Raw genomic sequence first — 8,958 nt, 5'->3', positions numbered from 1 at the left:
TGGCCTGGTCACCCCCAACAGCCCTCCCCTGCTGGCCCAGTCACCCCTAACTGTCCTCCCCTGCCAGCCTGGTTGCCCTTAACTGTCCTACCCTGTAGGTCTGGTTGCCCCCAACTGCCCTCCCTTGCTGGCCTGATCACCTCTAACTGTACTTCCTGCAGGCCTTGTGGCCCCCACTTGCCCTCCCCTGCTGCCCTGGTCACCCTTAACTGTACTCCCTGCAGGTCTCATCACCCCTAACTGCCTTCCCCTGCAGGCCTGGTCTTCCCTAACTGCCTTCCCTGCTAGCCTGGTTGCCCAATTGCCTTTTCATGCATGCCTGGTCACCCTTAACTGTCCTCCCCTGCAGGCCTGGTCATCACCAACTGCCCTCCCCTGCTGGCCTAATCACTCCTCACCGTATGCCCTGCTGGCCCAGTCACCCCTAACTTTACTTCCTTGCCAGCCAGGTTGGCCCTAACTGCCCTCCCCTGAAGGCCTGGTTGCTCCAACTGTGCTCCCCTGCTGGCCTGGTCTCCTCCACCTGCCCTCCACTGCTGGTCTGATCATCCACAACTGCCTCCCCTGCTGGCCATCTTGTGGCAGCCATCTTGTGTTCACATGGGGGTGGCCATCTTTGACCACATTGGGGCAGTCATCCTGTGTGTTGGAGTGGTAGTCAATTTGCAAATTACCTCTTTATTATCTAGGATGGTTCATTACAGATGCTTTCTGAGCCTGGGTTTTCTCTCTACAAACCTTAAAATAAGGTTTTCAAGAAAAACATAAATTCCCATGGAACACTACATTCAGATGAAAATTTCTGAGCCAGTCTTTTTAATATTGGTTCTCTTTGTGTCTATGAGTTTTTGTTCATTTGTTTATCCTATTTGTACATTTGTTGCTTCCAGTTTTATATCCCACATATGAGTGTAATCATATGGTTTTTAACTTCTTCTGTCTGACTTGTTTCACTCAGCACAATATTCTCAAAGATTCATCCATGTTGTTGCAAATAGCAGTAGTTCATCTTTTCTTATGGTTCAGTAGTATTCCATTATATAAATATACATATATATATATATATTTTTATATATATATATATGTATGTATATGTATATGTAACATGTCTTATATAATAGTCTATTGAAGGACACTTCTGTTATTTCCACATCTTGCACATCATGAATAATGCTCCATCATAGAATTGTACACTTAAGACCCATATGATCTTATTAACCAATGTCATGCCAATAAATTTAATTTAAAAGTAAAGTAATATGCATTTGCCTCTCCATAAAAAAAGCTGTCTGATGCTCTTGAAATCAGACCCAGAGGAATTAGCTTTATGATGAAATTATTTAATGGCTATGTAATTTCATACACCTGTTTGTAAATATGTTTTTCTTTTCCTCATCCAGTGTGGCTAGAGAGTGGTCCAGTTCCTAAATAGGGGCAGCTGGGGATTGAGAAAATGAAAGAAAGAGACAGATACAGAGATAGAAGGAAAAAGCTGTGCCCGGGTGGGACCACTGTCCTCTGACTTGGACAGAGACAGAGATAGCGACCCTGAGCCAATGCAGTGTGTTTACTTTATACAGCGAAAACCAGGAAGTTTCACTAAAAGTCAAGACAAAGGAGAGTATGTGCATTCTTGGGTGGGTTTATTATTCTTGGGTGGGTTTATTGGGTGAGTCCTATCATTCTTGGAGCTTGGCCGAATTTAAATAACAAAACCCACCCACTGGCACCTGGTCTGAAAGCCAAGCTGACAAACACTTCTGCCTTTTAGCAAAGTGTGTTTCCAGGATGTGGCTTTGCTGAAGCACTGGATTCAGCTGACAATAATTAAAGAAATGCCCATGTGCCTTCCCAGGTGCTCTCTACACCCACTGCAAATACCTGACAAAGTTTTTGAAATCAGTTTCAGCTCGGGGAATAACATACAGGATCACAGACTTAGTAGACTGGCAGAATAGTAGAAATGACTAATTTAATAAAAATCTGTATCAAAGTATCAGGGAATCAATTTTTGATGATTTATTAATTACTATGTTCTAAATGCTATACATATATTAATATTAACTCATTGAACATTTAAAAAACATAGGAGACAGATAAAGTTATTATGAACTCATTGTATACATAAGGAACCTATAAAAAGGCTGAGTAACAATGTTCCCAAGGCTACACACAATAAGTGCCAGAACAGGAATTCAAAGGTAAGGACCTCTGGATCTACAGTCCATGCTCTTTACAGGCCACCTTCTTTGTTTACACATTACCCTGAGACTGAAACACAGAATTCTGAGTTTTAGTTTAATTTTGTTCCATTGCCTTCACCGCACTCTATCACTTTTTACACCCACAGTCTCCTTCCCGCAGCTTGAAAAAAAGGTGTTATTTTTTTTTAACCTTGGCATTATTAACAATTGGATTGGACAATTTTCTGTTGTGGTACCTGTGTGCTCATTGTAAGGTATTTAGGATCATCCCTAATATCTAAAAACTAGATGTCTTAACATTTCCCCAGTGGGATAACTAAAAATGCCCCCAGACGTGGTAAAATATCCCGTTAGGAAAATTCTTCTTCTTGCTGAGAACTACTGTCTTAAATAAAGGATTCTCTCAACTCCCATTTCCCAAATGTAGTTCTGCTGAACACAAATTGTAGAAGTTAATAAATGCTTTATGTCTGAAAAAGTCTGAAACCATTAGCATGCAATGTAGATGTTTATACATACAATGTGCCGTTTGTCCCAAACATAATTGACCAAGGCTTTTCTTATATGTTTGGCCATTAATTCCCTTTCAGTAGTAGCCTATTGTACAGTAGCTGCTGTCTCTGGTTTTGCAGAGCATAGTCTTCTTTTTGTACATGATTCTGACTGGCTGAGCCTCCATCAGATGATCTCAGGGACACTTCTCTGTTGCTACCATAGCTGGAGAATTTGACATGATCATCTCCTTTCCCAAGGAAGAGCAAAAGCTCCAGTGGCAATGGTATAATTTTTCCTCTCTGGAGGTTACATTAAGAAAAAAAAAAGTCCTGAGAGAATGGATTAACCCAGAGAGGGTGCTGAGTTTACGGTAATTAAAGCACAGAATATAGTGCTGATGAAACACATCACTGGATGGAGTCAAGGATGTTGAACCCGAAAATATTCTATCCTGGCTCTGGAGTTGCTGAAGGAAAATTGGGTGCTTCACTCAGGAAATCGATGCTTCCTTGAAGAACTGCTCACCTTAGGATTCACTGTGGCACTCTCTGTCTATAAGAAGTCCCTAGGCCTGTCTGACCAACCTATAGCAGGATGAATGGCTGTCTGAAGGAGGGCTTCTGAGTTGAGAAGAATGGGTAAAAAATTAGTACCTACTGGAAGAATTTGACCAAGTAAAATTACTAATTTCGGGTAAGTCAGAGGTACAGATTGGCATTGCTCCTAAAGAAGCCAGACCATCAACATGGCTGCTCAAAAGGGCTTTGGGAAGGAATGCCATTAAAATCCACCTCCAGGTATAGATACTATAAGTGGTTGATTGAGGCACCGAAATCTCCAGTCTCTCAAAACATTCCTATCTGATATTATGATGTTCAAAATGATAATGATGATATTCATGATGATTTAAGTACCTCCTCTATTTCTATCTCATGCATATCATATATATTTGGCAATACTATGAGCAAAAAAAAAAAAAAAAAATTTAAGCAAAGTAATTCTCAAAAGAAATCCTGAGGGGGATATCTTTTATCTTTACAAGTGATACTTTGGGTACTGCAGGTCACATCTGCCTTTGGATCACAGTTGTATATGGCTGATGCGTTTAAGATTGTGACTACGTCAGCATATCCATTAAGATTCTGCTTTACTTAAGTCTAAAGTATCTCCTAGGTCTCAGACCCTTTGCTAAACACTTTATATACATATTCTTGAATATCTTAAATATTACATAAGGTAATACATTTCCCATTTTTTCATCTTCAAAGAAGTTTGGTAATCTTCAAAATGAGAGAAATAAGGTATGTCAGTTATCATCAGGTTTTCTTTGACCCTAGAGGAGCATCTACTTAGTTCAAGGTGCTTGTATCTATATCCAACACACCCATTTAGGGGAGATGATTTATGAATAACCTAAGTCAGAGACTTTTCTACAAAGAAGTAGGTGAGAGTAATCTTAGAGGGAAGGCCTGTCATACTGGGCAGGTTGGAGTCTCTGAAGACATTGAAAGATTTGAGAAGAGGGTATCAAGGAAGAAGAAAATAATTGTGTGCAACTACCAAAGAGATAACAATTATTGTTTAATGATATTGAATGAGCTGAGGAAAAGTTTGTGATATAAAAGCTAAGATAGTGAGGAAGGTGTATAAAGACCAATATTACCTAACATGCTATAATTAGTCTGGTATATACACCACAGGATGAAAATATGTAAAGCAATTCCTTTTTTCATTGTATCTGCTCCTAAAAAGGCAGGAAGTGGTGTCAGAGGGAAAAGGTTCTCATGACTCCTGTAGGAGGTCAGGGAATTAGCTTAAGTCTGTCAGAGGAAACCATAAAATGTAAGTATATAAGGGGAACAGGATAGATTGGGGAACAGATGAATTTTTTTGGGAAAAATTGACATAAAATATACCAAGTGAATATTTTTATTGCTATTTGGTACCCAGAGTAATTGGAATTGAGTGGCCATCATGTTGCTCAGTAATTGAAGTCTCTAGCAGTCAACCTGTAACGCCCCATCTTCTTCAGTCCTTAGTCAACCCTGCCTCTTATGTGTCCTAGAGCATATTTCATCTGCTTGGAGTCCAAGTCCTGAGCACTAAAGCTATTATACTATTCTTCTAACATCCCATGTGTTCTTTTTGATTGTTGCCTTATTTTTTTCCTAAGGATTATTTTCTCTCTCTCCCTTCCAATTTTCCTGAATAGGAGTAATTTATTTTTGGCAACTCTTTACAGATCCAAAAATATCACTATCTCTTTGACACACATGCCTCAAGTTAATCCTAACCAAACTGAATTAATCGTACACCCTAATTTCATCAAGTTTTCATTTTTTTCTTTGTTTCATTTAATTATACCAAAATCTACCAAATAACTGAACTTGTCCTGGGTTTCTTTTTTTTTTTTTTTCTTATTTTTAGCATATGATCATTGACTGATATTTTATTTTTTCTCCTTACAAATTTTTATATCTATTTAACCTTTGTCATCCCTACTGTTACATTTCACCTTTAACCACTTGTAAAAAGCACTACACTCGCCTTCTAAAGGACTTCCCTGCCTTCTCTTTTGTCAGCATTTAGACCATTTATTGATGTTGTAGTCCTTTATAGCAGCAAAGTGAGTGCAAACAGTAGGCAATAAACTTTTTTTAATACAACTGTTTCAGTTGTGTTAAAAAAAATATAAAGAAACTAGAGGCCTGATGCATGAAATTTGTGCAAGAGTCGGCCTTCTGCCGAGGCCAGTTTGGCTCAGTGGATAGAGCGTCGGTCTGAGGACTGAGGGGTCCCAGGTTCGATTCTGGTCAGGGGCATGTGCATTGGTTGGGCACATCCTCAGTGGGGGTTGTGCAGGAGGCAGCTGGTCCATGTTTCTCTCATCATCAATGTTTCTAGCTCTCTATCCCTCTCCCTTTTACTCTGTAAAAAAATCAATAAAATATATTTTTAAAAAAAAGAAAGAAAAAAAGAAGATAGCATTTAAAAAAGAAAAGAAAAAAAGAGTTGGCCTTCCTTCCTCCAGCTGCCAGAACCAGCTTCCCTCAGGCACCTGGGACCCAAGATTCCCTTGCAGCCCTGGCTTCATCTGGAAGAACTGTCAGTCTAATTAGTATATTATGCTTTTATTATTATAGATAACATTTGTTCTAATTTGGCACTGATATAAATTTGGTCAAATGGTTTACTTAAAAAAATACATTTTCTAGGTTCTAAGATTAAATACAAACTCTTTATATTTATGCATAATTTCCTTCAGAAATTCTGGCTCATTTTAGTTAATTTTTAGCTCCCCATAGCCCTCTGGAAAGCCATCAGCCCTATAAGTTTGCTCAATTACAATATAATTACTTATACTTATAATAGTAAAACCTTTCTGCATTTACATGGGTGCCAATCAGCTAGCTCAAACTCATATTTGTCATTCAAGAACCTAATTCAAGAATTATTTTCAGTAAAACTTCCCTGACCTCCCTGGGTCAGGATAGTTTCCTGATATTAAACTAACACTTGGCTTTAATATTAGCTCTCTCTATCCATCCGGGTGTCAGTACTTGAAGGCATATTTTATATATTTCTCTATATTTTCACACTACACAAATTCCTTTTAGAAAACATTCTCAACAAATGTGCAATGAACAAATAATTAATCCATTGGTAAAATAATAAATGCTGGTAGTAATTTACATATAACGAGCAGAAGAGTAATTGAAACAGTAAACAGATCAGCATGTATCAGTGCTTCTTTTTGCAATATTGACTTTTACCATAATTGTTCTATGTTTTTGTCTCTCCACCTAGGCTGAAGGTGCCTCCATCCGCACAATGTCTGTCTTCAATAGCTCTGCTCTGTACCCTCACTTCCTTCTAACAGGCTTCTCAGGCCTTGAAAGCAGCTATGGCTTGATTTCTCTCCCCATCTTCTTTGTTTACGCCACCTCAGTTGCAGGGAACATTACTATCCTCTTTATCATCAGAAATGAACCTTCCCTCCACCAACCAATGTACTTCTTTCTGTCAATGTTGGCACTAACTGACCTGGGCCTATCCACTACAACCTTGCCTACCATGTTCGGTGTCTTCTGGTTCCATGCCCGGGATATTTCCTTCAATGCTTGTCTGGTCCAGATGTATTTCATTCATGTTTTCTCAATTGTTGAGTCGGCTGTGCTGTTAGCCATGGCGTTTGACCGCGTTGTAGCCATCCGTGAGCCCCTGCGCTACTCGGCCATTCTAACCACTGATGTAATCATTGGGATTGGGTCAGCAATTGCTGGAAGGGCCTTGGCTCTGGTCTTTCCAGCTGCCTTCCTCCTAAAGAGGCTTCAGTATCGTCATGTCAATATTCTCTCCTACCCCTTCTGCCTGCACCAGGACCTCATAAAGACAACTGTATCCAGCCATCGAGTCAGCAGCATCTATGGCTTCATGGTGGTCATCTGCTCCATGGGACTGGATTCAGTACTCCTCATCCTCTCCTATATTCTCATCCTTGGCACAGTGTTGAGGATAGCCTCCAAAACAGAGAGGGTGAAAGCCCTCAACACCTGCGTCTCCCACATCTGTGCTGTACTCACTTTCTATACACCGATGATTGGGCTATCTATGATCCGCCGCTATGGGCACAATGCTTCCCCAATTGTTCATGTGCTCATGGCCAATGTCTACTTGCTGGTTCCACCCCTCATGAACCCCATTGTCTACAGTGTCAAAACCAAGCAGATTCGTGACAGAATCCTCAAGAAATTCAAACAACAGAAAGTTTAGTTAAGAGACACTAGACACAACTTTCTTTTCTCTCCTCTTTATATTTATGAGAGTACTTTATATTAATATAGAATTTTTAATTTAAATATTACGATTAATGCTTTGCCTTTAAGAAACCAAATCCAACTTCAATAAGAGTAAATCCTATCTTTTCAGTAGAGACAATAAAGGCATGTTTTGTTTTGTTTTATTTTCATGTAGACATACTAAAAGAATAGGGTCACCAAACCCAGGTTAGGCCATTCTTAGAAGAACTCTGACTTTCCTTTTAATAATCAGCAATAAATGTTTGTGAAACAGACATCAACAATTTAGTGAAGTCATTCATTGTATTTTATAAAGTTTCTGAATTTCTAAACAAAATTTGGTTGTCTACAGATCTTCCCTGGATAACCCAGTCTTTATTCCTAGCTTCTGCAAAAATGAATAATGGATCTGAGAGTCACATCCATAATCTTTTCAGGAACTGGTTGTCCAACCACATTCCTGAAGCTGTTTACAGAAGGAACATTTAAAAAAAAAGCAATATGAATATACTGAAAATTTCCCAAGTCTTCAAAATCTATATTCATTTTGTTTAGCAGTTTCTTCTCAGTTTATCTCTCTCACATTTTACTCTAGGCAACAAGAAGAAACCAGGCTGTGCCTTCAACACTTAGAAATCCTCTCAGCTAAATATCTAAGTTCATCACTTACAAATTCCACCTTCCACAAAAACACTATTCAGCCAAGTTCTTTGCTACTTTATAACAAGAATCACCTTTCTCCCAGTTTCCAATAGCATTTCCTTTGTTTCCATTTGAGACCTCACCAGAGCACCTTTAATGTTTATATTCTACCAAGATTCTATTCCTCTCTATCTAAAACCAGTCCTATCTAATAAAAAAGTAATGTGCAAATTAACCATCACTCTGTGACAAAGATGGCGGTGCCCATAGCCCAGTCCTCTCAGCCCCACAAGAGTCCCCCAGTCCCGGGGAAGGGTGGCCGTTGAGAGCAGGCAGCATGAATGGCCTGGCAGAATGCTGCTCAGAGGCCCTCCTGACCCTTTATAAAAAAAACAAAAACAAATTCACTCCCCAAGGAGTGATCCCCCCCCCCCCCCCCCCCACACACACACCTGCAGCTTCAGGGTCTCAGGCTCGGAAGTGCCCACACCCCCACAGAGTGATCCCTTCCAGCAGTAGCCTTGGGGTCTCAGCCTAGAGACTTTGTGCATCCCCATGGAGTGACGACTCCCCCCTCCCCTTCTTATCCCCCCCCCCCCCCCCACACACACACACACACACACAACTGTAACCTTAGTTTCTCAGCCTCAAAAGCACCGGCGCCCCCACGGAGCGATCTCCTCCCAGTGGCAGCCTTGGGGTCTCAGCCTGGGAACATTGTGCATCCCTAAGGAGTGATCCCCCCTCCCTCCCCCCCCCACACACCTGCAGCCTTAGGGTCTCAGTCTTGGAAATGCCTGTGACCTGGGCCAGTGATC

The 8,958-nt window shown here is 40.4% G+C and overlaps 1 protein-coding gene across 1 annotated transcript; it reads left to right on the top strand.

Annotated features, from left to right (window-relative positions):
* Positions 1 to 6,530: 6,530 nt before the first annotated feature.
* LOC118712506 (olfactory receptor 51G2-like) lies at positions 6,531 to 7,472 on the top strand. The gene has a single exon (XM_036426286.1). The coding sequence runs from the start codon at positions 6,531 to 6,533 to the stop codon at positions 7,470 to 7,472; it is 942 nt and encodes a 313-aa protein (XP_036282179.1).
* Positions 7,473 to 8,958: the final 1,486 nt, after the last annotated feature.

The sequence above is a fragment of the Pipistrellus kuhlii genome, unplaced genomic scaffold (genome assembly GCF_014108245.1).
Source record: "Pipistrellus kuhlii isolate mPipKuh1 unplaced genomic scaffold, mPipKuh1.p scaffold_m20_p_9, whole genome shotgun sequence".
Taxonomy (NCBI): Eukaryota; Metazoa; Chordata; class Mammalia; order Chiroptera; family Vespertilionidae; genus Pipistrellus; species Pipistrellus kuhlii.
The sequence above is the reverse complement of the archived record's forward strand: the minus strand, read 5'-3'. Positions and strand labels throughout refer to the sequence as shown.

Bases quoted from the DNA above. Each gene is read 5' to 3' on its own strand.
- LOC118712506 (XM_036426286.1), top strand. From the start codon at position 6,531: ATGTCTGTCTTCAATAGCTCTGCTCTGTACCCTCACTTCCTTCTAACA.